Genomic DNA, 19,580 nt, shown 5'->3' on the forward strand with positions numbered 1-19,580 from the left:
GCTGCGCTGCTTCGTCAGGTGTGCGCTGCGGGGGACAGTGGCATCTGTTGTTCACGCCTCTTTATTCTCTCACCGGGTCGGACAGGAGGACACACCCCCAGTTGGCGAGGAGAATTAAGTGTTACGTGTGAGAAAAGCTTTCTAATCTCTGATCTCTTGGATTATTCCTCCGATGGACGGGATTTAGCCCCTGTCCGCCGATTTTGGCCTCTATTTTATGTACACGTGCGCACCATTTTTGCGCGCTCATATTTGCGCCCCTAGCACTTGCATGATGGATTACACACGTTAGTTTTAGCCTAGTTTTTGATGTGTGCTCTCAGAACAATTGTGGATGCTAAATGATGATGGTCTTTTGGTCACTGGAGCGCGCAGCCGTACATTGGATTAAGAGCCAGAGACTTCCCACCGCTCTTGGGACAATTACCTGTTTATTCTCCTGAGACACATTGACCTGTTCTTTTGACGCGCTGGGATGGAGAGCGAGCTGAGACCCAGGCTCTGTTTCCTGACCAAGGGAGAGCGCGGCTATGGGTTTCACCTGCACGGTGAGAGGAATAAAGGCGGACAGTTCATCCGCAAAGTGGAGCCCGGCTCCTCTTCTGATCTGGCCGGGCTGCGACCAGGAGACCGGGTGGTGGAGGTGAACGGGGAGAATGTGGAGAACGAAAGCCACCATCAAGTGAGTGATGGCTCAATAAAGTGAATGTTTTTAAGAATCACAGACAAGTGCTTACGTGGTAAAGAGATACACTCTCTGAGGTACAAACAATGAGTTCTATACCTGTTGGACCACTTTCTCCTTTGCCTGCCTGAGGAGGAGGAGGGAGGTGGGGGTGTGTACTAAAATGGGTCAGTGTGAGCCTTGTGGGAATCACTGGGTGTCTTTGTTATGCAAACTATGTTATATGCAGGCCAGTTCAGAGTGAACAACATGCCCTGAATGACATCACACTACTGTCATAACTTTCATGTGTCTTTACGCTCCTCTCTGTTACTCGTCTCTACTCCCTGCAGGTGGTGGAACGTATCCGTGAGGTGGAGCACCGCACCAGGCTGCTGGTGATCGACAGAGACACAGATGACTACTTCCGCAGCCGTGGCCTGGCCTGCACCGAGGACCTGGCCATTGAAATGGGAACCCTCTCCCCGCAGCCTTCGCCCCGGTCCACCCCTTCTAACTCTCCCTTACCCAGAGAGAACTCAACCCTGTCACCCCTGTCACCCAAACCAAACCATACACACTCATTTTCCCCTCCTGCTGCAGACTTGTCCACACACACGGCCACACAAGTTAATGACAAGAGATCCTCATTGACATCAAGTACAGCGACAGACACAGAGGTAAGAGTGGGCATCAATACATTAGACCCTTGTCTGTGGGTCTCTCACACACACTAGAACAACATAGTCAAATGTCAAAAACTTAGAGGGATTTTATAGATTATCTGCATAGTTTTAATAGAAGATAAAGGGAGAGAAGAGTCCAAATTGAAGTGGTACGTTGGTGTCTCTGGCAAGCAGCAGAGAGCCAATGTGTAACTGTGTCAAGAGTGCGTGTGACACTGAGCGTACAGTCTTTAACCTGATGTCTGTCTAGCACTAATCTGACTTGAGCACTTGGGTGTTAGGCCGGTTGGATTCAGTCCCAAAGCAGGGCCTTTTGAAAGAGTCTAGTGACTTGGGGCTGAAAAAAACAAAAACAAACAAAAAACAGGCTTTTGGTATTCCTGCACAAACCACAGGTGCCCAGAGGAGGAGAGACACACTGATCAAATGAACTGAAGAAGCCACAAAAGGGAGTAAGAAAACACCCAAGTGGAGACATTTATGCAAGTTAACATTGGCTGGCTTAAAGGAAATGAATCTCTATTTTTTGGTTTGAATTTATTATTATTATTATTATTCCATTCAGCTGGATGTCTTGGACAGATATAATACCTACATGTGCACAAAACACACTGCACAATCCCTCTTCTTCCAGCCAAAGTTAGGCAGTAAAGTCAGTTGTAGCACATGCAAGTTGAAAAAAAGCGTCTGCAGGGAAATTAAACAGTGACTGGATGAAACAGTGAGTAGAGATAGTGTAAAAACAGCAGGTTTAAAAGGATTTCTCATCTCCTCTACGCCACAGTGCAACAGTGGGTTTTATTGTCCTGTTTTTAACTTCATTCAAACACCTGCTTTACAAGCTACTGTTGTCTCTAAGGTGTGTGAACATTTAAAATGCATATTGTATTTAAAGAGCGCTGTCCCTTTATGCATACTGAGTGTTAACACCTCACACATACAGCTGTAGGATTCTTCCCTGCTCACCTGATCGTGTTTCCTGCAACCTATAGAATGTAGGCTACTTATTGTTTAGTCGACTTAAATGAAAGATAGTGTGATAAAGTGTGCACTAGGTGGAGGTGAAAACCACATACTCACTTCACTGAGAGTTGCCTTACAGTTTTTTTCGATTGCTTAAGCATTATTTTGAAAACAGAGACCGGTTTTTCAGAACACTACACACAATTAGTACAACCACACACCCAATTAGCAGAACACCTCAGACACTTTGCTAAATGAAATACTCTTGCAAAAACTATACACTAATTCATAAAAAACATATTTTGTTACCATATGAAACACACGTTTAATATGACTTAGTTCTCTTTGAACCAGTTACACACTGCTGTTGCTAACCTAAAACACTTTTAGCAATTCTACTTCTCAGTGATTTGAGTACTGTAAATGAAGTACACCGAGAAAGTGCAATAACACAATAAGTTCACCAAACCCTACACAAGACCAATGCTGCAGACTGAGGAAATATAATTTATTTCTCTCCATATACCCAAATCAGTCAACATGGAGAATCAACAAAAAAATTTATCCCAGTTTTCATGCTACTACAGTAGTGTAGTAACACTGTTAGCTCAGCAAACAACAGACAAACATAAAATACTGTATCCAGTACAGCTTACAATTACAGTAAAAAAAAAACACAAAACAAAAAAAAGATCTGAAAATACAGTACAGAAAATACTAGACTTACCTGTTGCATTTATATAGTGCTTTAACCTGATTGGTGTGTCTACTTAATTAAGCAATCATGTGTTTGCGCACCTGATGGCTGTGTTTCACAGATTGGCTCATAGGTGTGGTAATTTGTCAGTGCTTTGGAATTGCAAGGAAGTGACATCATGACATACTTCTGTGTCTAATGTATAAGTGTGTTTAGTGTTTTGCAAATCACTGTGTGTATTGTTTTGCAAAAAGTGTGAGGCTGACAGTGGTGCACATCTGGGACAATGTTTTGCTCATTGAGTGTAAGGTTTTGATAATTGTGTAATACTTTTGATTTCAGTGTGTAAGCAATTGGCAAAAACTATAATACAATGGTCCCCCATGTTATTCTGTTTTGTATACATGGATTTAAAAAGTCAAATTAAGCAGGAATTTGATAAAAACAAGTCAAAGGCTAAGCCTCCTTAAAGTGAGAATCTGAGACATGCCCAGAGTTTTACTACTGTACCTAGGGCTTTGTAATTTATATGTAAATTTATTTTGGGCTTGAGGCACACAATCTCACACTCTACAGTGGGTATTTTGGAATGCTTTCAAAGCTTTGTTAATGTTTACAAAATACACACAAACCCATTCAAATTTCTACATTTCCATGACAGCAAAAACTAAATTTCCACTAGTGCTAACCCAAACATCACTGTGACATCTTAATGTCAGCCTGGCTGCAGAAACTGTGTGTCAGAGATTGACCTCAGTGTTTGGTCTCCAAACAAAGTGGACCAGGATCCTCAGAACCGGTGGCTTATGTCAAGCTGCCATATGTTTAGCCAAAGCCCCTTGGCTGGCCATCCGGCCTTCTTTATCTGTTTTGGTTATAGGTTCAGCTCAAACAATATGATTCATATGCAATAACAGCAGCACCTTTAAAACAATCTATTACATCGACACCAAGACTGGCTTCAAATGAGCTGACAACGCTTTAACCAATACTTAATAAGGTTCAGAATGTATTTATTTTTATTACAGGGCTGTTGTGAATGAATGAAAGAATGAATCAATAAACTGCATTATATTTTGCAGGTGTTATTGTGTCCACCTCATGAGTATTATAGGGGCTAATGAGTAACATTAGCCCCTATAATACACCTTTTGGACCAATGAATGTTTAGCAGTTTTTGCTTGAAAATCACTTAAAATACTTTTTGTTCATCAACTAATTGATGAATCAACTTCTTTCTGCACTAACAGACTTGATTATCATGACTGCAACATGGAAATACTGTGTCTGTAGAACTAGTAGATATTTCCAGGTCAGTTGTGTGTGTGTGTGTGTGTGGCAATTGATTTGGGACATGATAAATATAGTAAACAGGCCAACAAATGAAACAGAGACCTTTAAAACCAGCAGGAGACATGATGACCACAGCGACCTGACCTGTCACCATGGTGATCTGTCGCCAAGGTGTTCTGTTTAATCACTATGGCTCACACTCGTCCTTTAAAAAAAAAACAAAAAAAAAAAACATTATTATTTAATAACATAAGAAATACAGTAAACACATAGAAACAAACATGGACAAAAAGGGGTGTATAATATTTACATTAATTCATTTTTTAATTGGTGACTATTCGGTTTTCTTTCATACCATTTACTTTATGGATATTACATTTTCCAAATAGAATTAAAATATTCCAAATGAAAACATGGTATTTATCCAAATAATGTCCTTCATAGTAAAAAATAATATCTCTACTTTATCATGTTATCTTAGAGCCACACAGTACATTAAATACATTCTCAACATCAATCCAAAACAATCTGACATAAATACACTCAAAAATCAAATGTGAAATCAAATCGTCTCTGTGAAAACACCACAATATATGCAGCATTCAAGAAAGATCAGATTTATATTTCTTTAAAATTGGTTTGTTGGGTGGCCGGGTTGGTTCAGTGGTGGAGCAGGCGCACATATACTTCGAGGTTTATGCCTCGGCGCAGACGTCCAGGGTTCAAATCCGACCTGTGATAATTTCCTGCATGTCCTCCCCCTTTCTAACCTAGATGTCCTGTCAAAAATTAAAGGTGGAAAAGCCCAAAAAAATAATCTTAAAAAAAAAAAAAAATTGGTTTGTTGGGTAGATGTAATGGACACTATTAAAATACACTTAATTTACTTTATTACTGACAAAATATTTATTATAATAGGTCAAAATCTAACTTCAGTTGATATTTCAAAGTGGTTATTACAATAGTGTTTGCATCGAGGACCTGTGGGGCAATGTTTCAAATGTCTAAAATATCTATTTTTGCACTTTTTATCCTTTATATCAATGCCATTTAATAAAACATCAGTTCTAAACGTTGACTGGTCATTAGACACATTACTACCCTGCAACAGTCTTACAAAACACATGGGTACAGCATCAAATACTATGCAATATAATCATGCATTTATTGAAATATTAAACTTCATTAAGAATTCTGAATAAGTAAGTGACTGTTCTCATTAAACAATTGTGAAATCCTTAAAATATTGTTTTGGACTCATTTGGGATAACATATTGACTTGTTCTTATCTTTACATTTTTATTTTTCCATATCAAATGTTTATGGGGTGGATTGTGTTAATAAATAAGAAGCCAACATAAAAGAACCTGCCTATGAAAGTTAGATAACTGAAGAGGGAGCTTATCAACTCAAAATTACACTTTAGTAAGAATTCAATACCTCCAACTATTGGAATGATATACACAGTTTATCTTTATTTATTATATAATGTTTAAACCTTGAAAATGATATTAGATATATGGAAATCAAGAACATTCAAACCTACTTGATTGTATGAATTACATAAAATACTTTTATTTAAATAGTGAGGCTTATTTTTCCATATTACAGTATTATTCATACAACCCTGTGGATTGTGTAACTAATGATGGACAACGCTGTGTGTGTGTGTGTGTGTGTGTGTGTGTGTGTGTGTGTGTGTGTGTGTGTGTGTGTGTGTGTGTGTGTGTGTGTGTGGAGCATAAAGGTCAGAGAGATCTGTCAGGTCACAGCAGTGTCACTAGACAGTCACTATCCATGGGCTACCCTCAGGACAGGGACTAATGCGTGATCATGTCACAGAGCACACACACACACACACACACACAAATAGCCAGCATGTACCATGTTGTAGAGGCAAAGGTCCGGTCAGCAGGTGAGTCATGCAATGTGTCAACTCTTGTCGTTGGCCATTACGCTCAGACTCGGTTTTAATGTCTCTTAACCATATCCACTTAACCCACTGTGCTCAGCTCCTGGCAGCCACTTTCTCCTGCTTAGCTCATCGTACAGTTACCTGTTTAACAGGTACACCTATGGTGGGGCTGGGCAATAAACCTGAAATCAATATTACAATATTAATGAGAATCTTTTTCCAATGTCATTTTATATTACCTCATGGCAAATGTATGCTAATTAATTACAAGACTGTGCATTACATCATACACTGTAAACTAGTTTATTTAAAATTACAATTTGCTTGGAATCACTGATTCAGACAACAGATATCATTTGATATGATCATATTGTCCGGATATGACTGTACTGAAAGATGATATGCAATATTGAATTATTGCACAGCACTAACCTGCACAATCTAGTGCAATCCATCACAACAGCCCTGCAGTAACTCCTGCTGTTGTGAAGCTTTTCATGTTCGGTTTTTGTTGACACTTTGTCACAGAGGTGTTGATTAAACTCTGCGGTCATTTTTGAGGCATTCAGTATAACGCAGTCAACATCGCCACAGACTAAAAAACGATCATATATTAAAGGACCAGACAGGTTACTTTACATGTTTTTAGTAAGTTTACATATTTGCCAAACATTTTCAAATGCATGCTACTGTATACACGCTATATTTTTGGATGTTTTATTCATACTATTACAAGCAGCCATTCATTTCTGTCCAATTTGAAAATCTGCAGGCTCTTGAAACTCGCTCGAGTTGTGTAATCCATCAAAATGAACACAAAGTCCGCATTGATTTTTGTTTTATCAAGCTCATATTATCTTTCCAGGACAAAGCAGTGCAGACTATTCAGATCAATCTGCACTTAAAATGCTTTACCACACAGTACAAACTGATAATGTCACTCTGATTAAAAACATGAATGCACATTTGTTGTCCACTATGATAGATTACACAATTCAAACAAGCTTCAGGTCTGTTAGTTTTATATCATGAAATAAATGGAAACCCCGTGGCCGCTAGATTGTACAGATGTACCTAATAAACTCTAAATGCATTTAACTCTAAATTACAGACTTGTCCCCCCCCTGTTTTTGTAAAGTTCTCATTTATGTCCCATTGTAGCTGCAGGTGCAGTCCTCACCAGAGCCGGCAGTTGAGCTCCTTCCCCGTCTGTGTCACCTGGTGAAGGGGGAGCACGGCTACGGCTTCAACCTGCACAGCGATAAGAAAAAGGGTGGACAGTTTGTGCGTTCAGTGGACCCTGGCTCAGCCGCTGTGAGTGCAGACATCAGGCCTGGAGACAGACTTGTGGAGGTACCAAACCAAAGCGCACACACATTGAACTAAATGGGGCAGAAGAATGACCCCCATCCCCTTTTTCAGAGTATATATGCAGGCTCGATGCAGCGCCCTTGTCAGAGGTCAATTTTAGGCATCTGTTTGGAAAAACAATGCCAACTGCTTCCCATATTAATCAGGTCTGCACTGATTTTAGGTGTGATTGGATCAGATTAGCTGGGTTTAGAGTGGATGGGAGAGAGGTGTTAAGGGGGAAAGGAAGAAAAGACAACATGGGACAATCTTGAATAGAGGTGTAGAAGAGGGGCTTGTGTTTCAGTCTTTTCATGTGGACATGTATGCGCACCTGCATGTACATCACAGACTTTCTGATATGTGCGCTTGCATGAGTGAGACTTTGTTTCCATTTCCATCAGTATGAGGTGTACAGTTTATGTTGTGTAGAGGTAGAATGTAGAGGCAGGAAGGGAATTCATGCAAATAAACTTGCTTCTACTCAAATCACAGATTATATCTGTTTTTGGTGTGTGAGGCATAAAGTACTGTACCTTCTGCTTGTGTAATGGCTACTTCCTAATATCTGCCCTGTCTCCTGTCTGTCTCATTAAGCTTCTCAACTGTTTTTCCTGCATCTCTTCATTTTTACTTTCCTCCACTGTTTCTGTGTCCTCTGACGTCTCAGGTGAATGGAGTGAACATAGAGGGCCTGAGGCACTCGGAGGTGGTGCTACTCATTAGAGCAGGAGGTGAGGAAGTGCGCCTCCTAGTGGTCGATCAGGAGACGGACAAGCTCTTCCACAGACTGGGGATCACACCCAACACCAGCCATGTCAAAGGTCAAATTGTACGCACACATACACAACTCTCTTTACTCTCCAAACAAAATGTCTCATGTGTTTCTGTTTACTCTCTCACAGATCTTCATCTGGATGAATCAGCCACAGAAAGCGCCCCACCCACCCCCTCTTCCACCACTGAACTCCACACCACAGATCCACCAATAATAAACGTCACGCTGACAGACTCCCCGATCACAAATACGTCTCCAAAATCCTGGGTCAATGGGAGCTCAGCATCTCATTCCTCGAGAAGTTCCACCACCCAATCAGAGATCAGCAGCTCGGACATGAGCATCCAGGTGAGAGAGGAGGCAGGAGAGAAACAAAACAGTCAGAAAATTAGACATTGGTGTGTGTGTGTGTGTGTGTGTGTGTGTGTGTGTGTGTGTGCATAAAACATGTACGTTTCTGTGTGTTGTAGGTCCCTGATGAGGACGACAGGCGTGGTTCGGACCCTTTCCTGGACAGTGGCCTCCGTCTGAGTCCCACAGCCGCTGAGGCTAAACAAAAGGCCCTAGCCAGCCGCAACAAGAAGAGAGCACCTGTTATGGACTGGAATACGAAATATGAGATCTTCAGCAGCTTCTGACCCCAGAATGCAACGAGACCAAAAGAGAAGAACAGCATAGAACGAAGAATAATATTGTGATTCTTCACAGTTCATATTGTAATTTTAAGTACTGTACCTCAATGTTGCAGAGGCACGGTAAAAGAAAGAGTAATGTGAAAAGGAAAAAGGTGCAGCAGTAACATTCATAGTAATATTCCTAAATTCGGCTCTGTGTAAAAAGAAGATAAAGATATAAAATACTATTTTCTAGATGCTTATTTTACAGTGTCTATAAGGACAAAGACATGTTCTATGGATGTGTCAGAAATCTTACAATACACTGCATTAAACAATGGCATTAATGACTGGCAGACCATCTACTGAGAAGCCCATGGTGCCTGGTCAGTACACAGTGTTTCTCTTCATTAAATCATAGTCATTTCAGAGCCATAGTAACTATGAGTCTGTAACAGCCTATATGCATGACTGATTTTAGGCCGTATTTTCTGTAGATACGCTTACTGTTGTAACTTTGGTAGATTAAATTTTTTGAAGTAATTGGTTAATGTCTTTTCAATTTACAATGAGCTCATCACAGCTGAATCCTGGAGTAGTTATATTAACTTTTCATTTGTCAATTTAATGTATCATATCACTTTTAGATGTAAATACAGAGGACATGGTATAGAGGCTGAGTTATGAAATGTATTATGTTGGATCACCTCAGTGCTTCTCTTCTATGATATCTGTAAAGGAAAATATTTAAGCAAATTGTTGACTAATGGATGGTAGTTGTTGTAGGTTTTTAAGGATTTGTCTCTCAAATGTGCTTGGTTGTTCTCACAATGTGAAATAAACTTTCCAAGTATGTGTAAATGCCACAGTAGAATGTCAGTTATCAACACATCGTAGAATGTGTCATAAGTTTGATGAGCTGAAACCCAGTATTCATGTCGTTTTGAGCTGATATTAGGCCCTGCAGTTGGTAGCACCAACTGCAGGGCCTAATATCAGACCTTTTAACTGCCTCACCAAAGCAAAGAGCAGATACTCAGTGGCTTGACCTGGCCTTATATCTACAATGTATCATAGTAGGCTAACTTACTTCAGCTAACCAGCCACTTGCTTAAGCTGCAGGGTCATCAGGTGGGCACCCTCTCAATGACTGGTGTTTTGTTGAGTTGGGCCCATGTTTGCAAGTGACCTGCAAATGTAGAAATTATGAACTTTAGTTCATATCAGATCATACTCTTTGGCCACCAGGAGCACCATTATTTAAATGTCTCCCTTTCCCAGACTGCAACAGTACATTGAGATGTGAACAAAAGGCCAAATAAGGATGGCTACAGAACAGGAAATACCTGTTCATGTCAGTTTACAGAAGCGATAAAACAGGGACATACACAATAAAGGTATATAGATGTTATCTTCAACTCCTGTGTCCTCATTTTTTTTTATCTCTCTAAATAATACCTGCTTTCAAACATGTTTATATAAAAAGCATTTTGTCTGTCACAAACAATCCAGACCAAAAGCTCTATACACTGTGTGTGATGGTGTTTGCTTTATACAATTATCTCAATACAGAGGTGATATCGTTATATATTGGGATGGAGACAGTGACAGAGAAGGAAGGAGGTCTCAACTCCTGAACTCACTCTGCCCCAGCTCCACCCCAAGCCTCAGGGTGTTAACAAGTAATATCATGGTAGTAATGAAAGGATGATGTGCACTGTAACAGAAGCCTGTAATTATGGTGCTGGAGATGAATCAGATATATGGTTCGTGGAAGATTTCTGACAGACTAATAGCTTATTCACATTGTTGTCATGTCTGAAAAGGAATCCATGTTCTTGGAAAGATGGTCTTAGTGCACACATCTACTGTACTTTACTAGGCACATGGCTATTTCAAAAGGTTATACTTAAGTGTATTTTACTCGGCAATCCCCTTTTTCAACATATATGATTTTAAAACAGAGTAGACATGAGAAGACAAAAAAGTCCAGGGTGCTCAGGAAGTTCAGTCAAATGTTTGAAGGTGCTCTTTGGGCTCTTTTCAATTAAGTGTAGAAAAAAAGGAAAATCCAAGGCACTCTTCTTCAAAATTATTTAAAAAGCCTTTTTCTATTTCATAATAGAACATTTAAAAGACATAGGGAGAAGCAACCCATGCGTAGCGGCACTGACATCCTTCTTCAGGGTGTGAACCTGAAGTGACCGCTGATTAGCTTACAACGCTAGTATTCGGGGCACAGGTAAAGTAAAAACAAATTGCTATTTATACCACTAAAAAGGTTCAAAATATCACCACACTTCAACGGTGGCATAATGAGGGTCCCTAAATGTTAACCAAAGCATTGAGAACATTGTAAGTGTACAGACAGTTTATTAAAAAGATAGTTTAGAAAGACAGTAGCTCCTTTATAATCTATCTATCTAGAGTCTTTATAATCTATCTTTTTAATAAACTGTCTGTACACTTACAAAGTTCTCAATGCTTCGGTTAACATTTAGGGACAACATGTCCCAGAGAGCGACAGAGTGGCTACACATCTGTTATTAACCCCTAGGTTCGTTTTGCGCCGGAATTGTCCTTTAATACAGATATATAATTATCTAAAAAAAACACAAGATACAAAATCTTACACTCACAAGGTAATGAGGCCGTACAAAAGCATAACAAATACCTACAGTATTTAGAAGGCGGACAAGATGAGGAGATAAAAGGCTTAAAGTAACGATAATTATTTAGTTAGTCAAAGTATACACTCAGTTGCCCATTTACTAGGTACACCTTACTACTGTAACTGTCTAATACAACAGTCCTCCAATAATTCTGCAATATGTTTTCGTTGAAGCTGTTTTAGAGAGGTGTTGATTTGACTCTATGATCATTTTGGAGGGTGTAGGTTGTGGTGCTGTTTATCTGTATTACGTTATACAGAGTAGACTGTTAAATAGTTTAAACATGTGGCTGCTGTTCTCTTTTCTTGATCCTGTTTTCCTGTGTTTAACCAATAATATAATGGCTTTCAAAACTGTTTCGCTCTGTGGTGCTCTGTTAGTTGTCATGTCAAAGAACTTTTTGTGATTCTTTTTGTGTATGATTCTTTTTTATTAAGCTCCAGAGTGCAGATGTCTAGAGAAGTGCAGCTGAAGCTGTACAGTGAGGAGAGGAAGGTGGCTTAAGCTGGCTGTCACTGGGTGACACCTGTCCGCCAACATCCTCTGAGTGGGTGGACTCTATCTGCGTTAGAGTCAGTGGACCAGGGGAGGCCAGGGACGTGGACGCTGTTTCTGGAGGATCCAGCCATGAGGCAGGGCTGACCTCATACACCTGTGGCAGGTGACACATGTCGAACACAGGCACAGTCACGGCAGTCTGTGTGTGTGGCAGCTGCACCAAGACTGTCTGCGTTTGTGGAGCCTCCATCCCCAGGACTGTCTGCAGGTCACATGGCTCCATCATTCTTGTCTTTGTGTGAGGGGCCTCCGTCAGTGAGGAGGAAGACTCCATCACTGCTGTCTGCACTGGTGTCACACACAGCTTCTTGGCCTGTTGAGTGTCCTCTTCAGGATTAGATGCAGATGCTGCAACACAAACAAACAAAAAACACGGATCAGGCTTCTTACTAAGTTGCTGCTAGTTAATTAAAGTTAAGTTAATACTAGTATTTGATCAAAAGACATTTATTTTAAAAGGTCATAACTTCTGTTGTGATTCTGACAAGTTCTGATTTCTTTTGTGACAATACACAATTCAGTATTCAGCAGAAAATACAAGGGCCATCTGCACCTCAGTGTTATTGTTCACTTTGTGGGGAAGTTGTTTTGTGTCATTTATGTTAAGTCTGATAAAATATACAATTGGAACCTTAACTTCATTTTAAAAGTCTAAGTAAGCTAGTTTGTCCTCCACAGTCTCCTGTATTTATGTAAATGTTCAAAGTTTTGAACTAGTTTACCTCACTTCTATAATTTAACATATATATTTCTTGTTTGTAAAACCAATGTAATTTAACAATCTGTAATTTAAATTAGTCAAATATAATCCAGTGTTGTCCCTTGTCACCTTTTTTTATCACCTTTCACAGAAATGTCGTGTTACCTTTAACTTTTCTCTGCCTCTTCCTCTTTTTGCCCTAAACAAAAACAAACATCTGATATCAGCTGATAAAATCTCTTTGCAGTGACTGTTTCATCAGCTCTAGTGTTTAGTGATAGAAACATGTACTGTATGAGGGTTTACTTACATAGTTATCTCTGGTGGTCCATCCGGGGTGTCGCTGGGCGTGGAGCCATTTTTCTTCTTCGGCCTTGTCGTAATATTTGGCCTGCTCTTCTTTTGTTAGTGAATTCCACTGTGGAAAGACGACAACACACAACTGACACACAACAACAGGCTGGATAGTGCACATTCACAAACACAAGCATTAAACACATCAATACTGAAATTCCTTTAAAGTTTGGTTTGTTCTCTTGTCATGAGACAATACATGAAAAGCAAAAATCACTGTAAAGATGTGAAAATTTAGAGTTAGAGGACTTTTTACAAGCTTGGCTGTAGAAACCTTTTTTTTTCAAACATTGATTAATTGTCTCAAACATACAGAGCAAACACACTTACCTTCCGTCCCAGGACTGTATTTACAGCCGCCGCAGTCCTTATGCCTTTGATGTTTAATTCAGCCTCAACATTCACCCTCTGCTCTTTCATGAAGAGCATAAAGGCATTTGGCGGCTTCTTTACGTACGGACGGTTTTCATCCTGCTGGCTTTCACACTTTCTCTTTCTACGGGAAAAAACAAAGTAAGATCTCATGTTAGCACTGTGTAAAAGTGTGAGGAAAGATGTATTTTAGAGAGAAAGCAGAATAATACAAGACGTGGGCTGTTGGGGGTGTTGTTAAATGAAAAAACAACTATATAAGAGGATTGTGATTTGATAATGAGTCTGGCATGTTTATGACCACAGATCATGAGTAAGTAAGGAAAAAAGAATAGTACATTTTGAGCAAAACTTACCCTGACTTGGAGGTGTTCAGTGGAGGAGCAGTAGAGACGGGAGGAGCAAAATGATCTTCTGCTATGACCTCGTACAACATCTCTCCATTCCTACACAGATAAAGAGACAGAAAAACACATTAGATAATAGAAAGGGAGCTTGTGATGATACAAACAAAAGGTCAATAGCTGTGTACACTCGTGTGTGTTTGTTTGCATTTATGTGTGTGTTACTTACCACACTCCAACCCAACGCAGGCTCTGGCCTTCAGAGAGCTTCACCACAGGCGCAATGTTACACTGCAGACACAAAGACACACAGAACAGGTGAGACAAGCTGCAATAGTGTCATATGACCGCCAGGTGTCAGGATTTTCCTCCCTTTAAATTATAATTACTGTTTGAATGACATCTGTCTGAGTAAAATCACATCTGGAGAAATTACAACACACAGGTTTCTGTTGAGGGTCACAGGGGTCAGGAGGTCCGGTAACCACAGTGCAAACAGCTGAACAAGGGCCTAATTTATGTATTCATGCTAAATGATATCTTCGAGTCACTGAGAACAAGTGGGAAGCATAGGAAAGTAAAATTCTGCTACATGCTTTAAGTGAACCTAATTCCCACTCAGAGTGTGTGAGGTTAACCAGAGTCTTACTGGCTGTGGAGCAGCAGCAGGGTGACTGACGGCTGTTGCTGTCGGGACGTCAGCTACAGGCCACAGATACGGCAGATACTGTGGAGAGAGAAGGGAGATTAACCAGCCGTAATACACACACTCAATACATCATGCAATTCAGTTTAACTGTAAGGTGTCCTGAAGCTTGGCCTGACATCAGAAACACACACAGCCTTATCTAAACATGTGAGACACATCTGAGCAAGAGTGGACAGCTTCACCTTCTATTTTTCTAAAATGCACCATTTTTCTATTGGAGTTTGGAACTGGAGCTGCAGGACAAAGTATATATGTGTGTGTTTGTCGTGTATAGCTGTGACCATTCCAGCACAAATATCCTTCTCCTACAACAATGCTACTAAACCTGCTGCAACCAAACAGTAAAGATGTTCAGAGTGTAAGAGGTTAACCAGGGTCTTACTGGCTGTGGAGCAGCAGCAGGGTGACTGACGGCTGTTGCTGTCGGGACATCAGCTTCAGGCCACAGATACGGCAGATACTGTAGAGAGAGAGGGGAGGTTAACCAGCCATAATACACACAGTCAATACACCAGTTCATAAACCAACACTCATCGTTCATGCATGTAAGCACACAATCTTTACTGTGATCTGACACAGAACACAAAAACACAATACTGGAAATCTACTTCATCAGACTGTCCAATAAAAAATCACATAGACACCACAGGAACATGATACTGTGCACAGAGATTGTGTTTGTTCATGTGTGTGTCATCCTTGAGTATTGAAATATCTTTATCAAATCACTTGTAAGAGAATGAGGAGACTTTAAAAAAATAAATTCAAGCAACAATCACAATAAATGGAAAGTCACCATTACCATGTGTGCCATCTTCTTCTTCTCTGGTTTGTTATCCAGAAAATTGTTGAACTAGGACAAAGTTACAGTCACTTGGTAGCTTCACTACCCTGAGCTCTCATGAATTATTACTTTTGAATCATGACTAATTGGAAGTTATTAAGTTTATTGATCAGCAGAGCCTCACAGTGAACACGTGTGAAGGAACAGCAGAGAGAGCTTGAAGCATCCTCCATTGACAAGCATCTGTATCACTACAAGTATTAATCTACCCCTAATGATACCTATCCCTAACCTTTACTTAATATCTTACCTGTCCCTGGCTATATGCACCTGCCTGACTATACAGGTGACCTGGCTGTATAATGTCTCCCTGACACAGAAGTCCATCGTACATGGTGGGAGCAGCCATCAGTGGATTTTGCTGCTCAAACATGTGAGGATCTGCCATCATGGGGATACACGCACCATATCCCTCAGCCTGACTTTCTACTGGCTGAGGGTGGGTGTTGAGTTCCAGCTCAGCAGGGACAAGAGGAGGAGATGGAGGGTTGGATGTGTCAGCCAATATTTCATCTATGGCTGCCCAGACAGTGGAAAGCAGCTCTCCCCTCTCCATCTCCTCTATAGCGCGCTCTATCTCTGCACTGACATCCATTTTGGTGTCAGAGACGTGGCGTCTCCCTACAGCTTGTTGTCACTGAACTCTTCCAGAAGAACGACTCTGTCTGATTCTGTCTGGCGGTTACTGGACTCCTGTCACACAATATATACATTATATATTATATTATACTAGAGATATATTATATTAGAGATATATTGTATGTTGTAGTTCACTACATTTATGTGTTAGTTACTTTGCAGATATGGATTCACATACAAAATATATGATTGGTTAAGAAATTGTGATGATTTGTCTTAGGTTTAACTACTCAACAACATATACAGTTATTATAACTTGACCTGGATCAACTACAACATTAAAATGCTGCTTAGCTTACATGTTAATGCATCAATAATAATACTCCAAAATTAAAATGTAAACAATGACACTTTAAAAGAGGCCAATCTGCATTATGAGCGTTTTTACTTTTATATTTTTATACTTTAGTTCAGTAAGTTTTAAAGGCAGCTACACACATTTACTTGTATAATGAAGTAGGGTATGTTTACATTGTGGCATTGGTATAATATATATAAATATATATATTTTCTGCCACTTTATATTTTGACTTCACCATATCTCAGAGGCAAATGTTATACTTTAGCTCCACTTCATTTATTTACCAGTTCTAGTTACTTTGCAGATTAAGATTTTGCACACAACATTCTCCCAAAAGTTTATTTTACAATGACAGTAAGTTATACTGTATCCTTAAAGTATCCTCATTGACCAGCTCCAACATTAAAATGCTGGTTTTAATCAGTAAGCCTATTTATAATAATGTATCTGTTATTGCAAATAAATATCAGTTAAAAGCTATTTGTTTAGATACTTACCTAGTTAACGTTAATGCTTTCACTGACGGTTCAGTTCGCTAACTTTAAACTGTTCTTGAGGTTAGAATTTTCCCACTTTTCTTAGTTTTGTCACACTGAATATCTGTGTGGTTCACAGGTTGAAGTCGGCTGGTGAAATGAACTAATTCTGTTAAATTCTCATTGTATCGCACATTCTGTAGTAGGCATATGTCACATTATGACGTTAGTTAATTCAAATATTCCATTCTCAGATTCCGTTGCTCCATTCCTATTTTTACAGTTCCATTCGCATTTTATTGTTTATTTCCGGCAGGTAACCAGTTGTGGAATGTAATTAAGTACTCAAGTAACCTACTATTTTTTTGGGCATTTCAGCCCTCAATGGAAAGCACAGCCAGATGTGAAAGGGGAGAGAGAGGGCGAAGACATGCAGGAAAATCGTCCAGGTCGGACTCGAACTCCGGACCTTCCGCGTCGAGGCACACATCTCCACACATGTGCGCCCGCTCCCCAACCGAGCCAACCCGGCCACGTAACCTACTATGCTTACGTACAATTTTGAGGTAGCATACTTGTACATTAGTTGAGTACTTCCATGTTATGCTACTAGGCCTATATCTTTCCATTCATGTATTTTTCCACCACCACCAGCGTCTAGACTCCGGGGGAATCCTGTCCTCCTATATATTGTTATCTTCCAATTGATCTCTCCTTATTGAAATCTGTGGTGTTAATACGTGTTCTGTGCTAATCTGTTCGACAATCCAGGATGGTTCAAAGGCATTTAAGGTCAGGGTACTAAAGTATAATCCGTTTATTTTAACCAATTATGTCACAGCAGACTCTACTGTATTTTTAACGTGCGAAAATCTCAACACTCTTGTATCAAGTTAGTTGAAGCATTGCACAGCAGGTGCACTGAAATCATTGTTGCATTTTAAAATAAAATGGTCGTTATCAAATAACGCTGTCTGTAATGGTCACTGCCTGAATATTATACAAATAAGAGCAGGAGAAGAAATGTGCAATTTATGCGGGGATCTGTATTTAAAATAATATAGTGTAAGAATAACTCTTGAACCTTCATTTTATTTTATAAATATGCTGTATTATTGCACATAGAGAATGTAGCTTACAGTCTAAATGACACCACAGTAAATCCTGCATTCACACAAAAGTAAAATGACTGATTGTACTGCACTGTATCACTTTAGTTTTTCTGTTCTGTACCTTCTACATTTATCCACCATAACATTAAACCACTACGTTTGATTAGTGTTTTACAATGTGCATGTAAAGACAGCATTTTTATGTTTAAGGATTTAGCAGGTCTGTTTGGCTCTTTGCACATTGAAACTCTGTCAAAGCCCTTCTGTATGAAATGAATGTACTCTGACCATCTTCTCTAACATGAGCTTATTAGTCAGTCCAGAGTTCCAGTGAAGGTGATCTGGGCACATTCTGGATTCAGTCATATTTCCAGTGATATCCCATGACTGGACCTGCTGGACCTGGCAGCTCAGTTTTGGGATAAAACACACAGTTACATCACACAGTATTTTAAAATGCAGATGGAGGTGATAAATCAGTTGCAGCTGAGCATGTGTAAAAAAGAATGTACATTGTCTAATCTCTCTCTCACACACACACACACACTCTTCTTTGTCCACAGATAGCCTCTTTGGTGCATCAGTACAGAGCGAACCCCTCTGATGCTTATGCCTCCAAGTTACAGTTAAAACTACGGGAATATCAAATATGTGTAATTTGAGGATTTATGTGTGCCTGTATGGAATGAAGTTGGTCATTAATGGAGGTTTACACAATGCAGCATTACAGTAACTGTGAGGCCTGGTTATTTTCTAAAAAGGTATACACCCCAACTCTTTTTTTTCTTACAAAAGACAACAGACTGGCAACTCTAACACCCGGTCTTCAGCATGCATGACAAAATTTATTTAAAAGATCCAGAGATTTTACAAACATAAACTATAAATCATATAAAAGACTCAAAGCATTTTATTTTTCATTCCCACCTTCAAAACAAAGGGAACATGAATGGTGGAAGTGACCCACAGAAAAACAAAGGGTGCCAAAGTCCTACTGCCAAATTGCAATAATATCATGCTTTTTATTATATAAACAGAATTTTGGAAAAAAATCCTTCCTTCCTCATCTCGTTCCCATCGTCTTTGCATGTATTAAAAAAAACTGTCACACCCTTCCTTTCCTTGAAACTCATTGCATCAATGAATCTGCCACTGAAGCAGGCTACTACTGTATCATCCAAAGAAAAATGTACACTGATCCTTTTAGATACAAAAACTGCTCAAAACATCAGTTACACAAAAAACACTAAAATTAACAAGCAACCAAAAACATTTCTCGTACAAGCTTTGAACTAGGAGACTTGGGTTCAGATTGTCTTGTATTTAAATTGATTTGATAATATCAGTGGTCACAGTCTAGGTCAAATCAAGTGCCAATGTCTGATTGTTTCTCCAAATGTCTACACTAGAAAACAAAGTATATTAATGAAAAAACAAATATGAATCCCTGTAGTCAATTTTGCTGGCAAAATCTTATTCCATGATAAATCTAAAAAGCCCTTGGTTGCCTGTACTTTTACATCATCATAACAATGTGCG

At 39.6% G+C, this 19,580-nt stretch overlaps 2 protein-coding genes across 5 annotated transcripts; one reads left to right on the forward strand and one right to left on the reverse strand.

The window, feature by feature from the left end:
* The first annotated feature begins 12 nt into the window (after positions 1-12).
* Positions 13-9,821, forward strand: LOC116042781 (Na(+)/H(+) exchange regulatory cofactor NHE-RF2). Its single transcript, XM_031289149.2, has 6 exons — positions 13-682; positions 1,018-1,344; positions 7,380-7,571; positions 8,239-8,392; positions 8,474-8,694; positions 8,817-9,821. Exons 1-6 carry the CDS (start codon positions 476-478, stop codon positions 8,982-8,984), a joined length of 1,269 nt encoding a protein of 422 aa, XP_031145009.1. The 5' UTR covers positions 13-475; the 3' UTR covers positions 8,985-9,821.
* Positions 9,822-11,750: 1,929 nt separating this feature from the next.
* Positions 11,751-17,270, reverse strand: LOC116042544 (transcription factor 7-like 1-A). Of its 4 annotated transcripts, none has more exons than XM_031288744.2 (10): positions 16,951-17,269; positions 15,764-16,206; positions 15,052-15,129; positions 14,610-14,687; positions 14,190-14,251; positions 13,973-14,062; positions 13,575-13,740; positions 13,201-13,308; positions 13,056-13,089; positions 11,751-12,538 (listed from the first exon to the last, which is right to left on the reverse strand). In XM_031288744.2, the coding sequence occupies exons 2-10, from the start codon at positions 16,106-16,108 to the stop codon at positions 12,087-12,089; spliced, it is 1,413 nt and encodes a 470-aa protein (XP_031144604.1). In that variant the 5' UTR covers positions 16,109-16,206; positions 16,951-17,269; the 3' UTR covers positions 11,751-12,086. The 4 variants fall into 4 exon arrangements, with proteins under 4 accessions (XP_031144604.1, XP_035856800.1, XP_035856802.1 ...); XM_036000907.1 differs by having other exon boundaries at positions 15,764-16,216; positions 16,924-17,269; XM_036000909.1 differs by lacking the exon at positions 14,610-14,687 and having other exon boundaries at positions 15,764-16,216; positions 16,924-17,270.
* Between the last annotated feature and the right edge of the window lie 2,310 nt (positions 17,271-19,580).

Source organism: Sander lucioperca, chromosome 4, assembly GCF_008315115.2.
Source record: "Sander lucioperca isolate FBNREF2018 chromosome 4, SLUC_FBN_1.2, whole genome shotgun sequence".
Classification (NCBI taxonomy): domain Eukaryota; kingdom Metazoa; phylum Chordata; class Actinopteri; order Perciformes; family Percidae; genus Sander; species Sander lucioperca.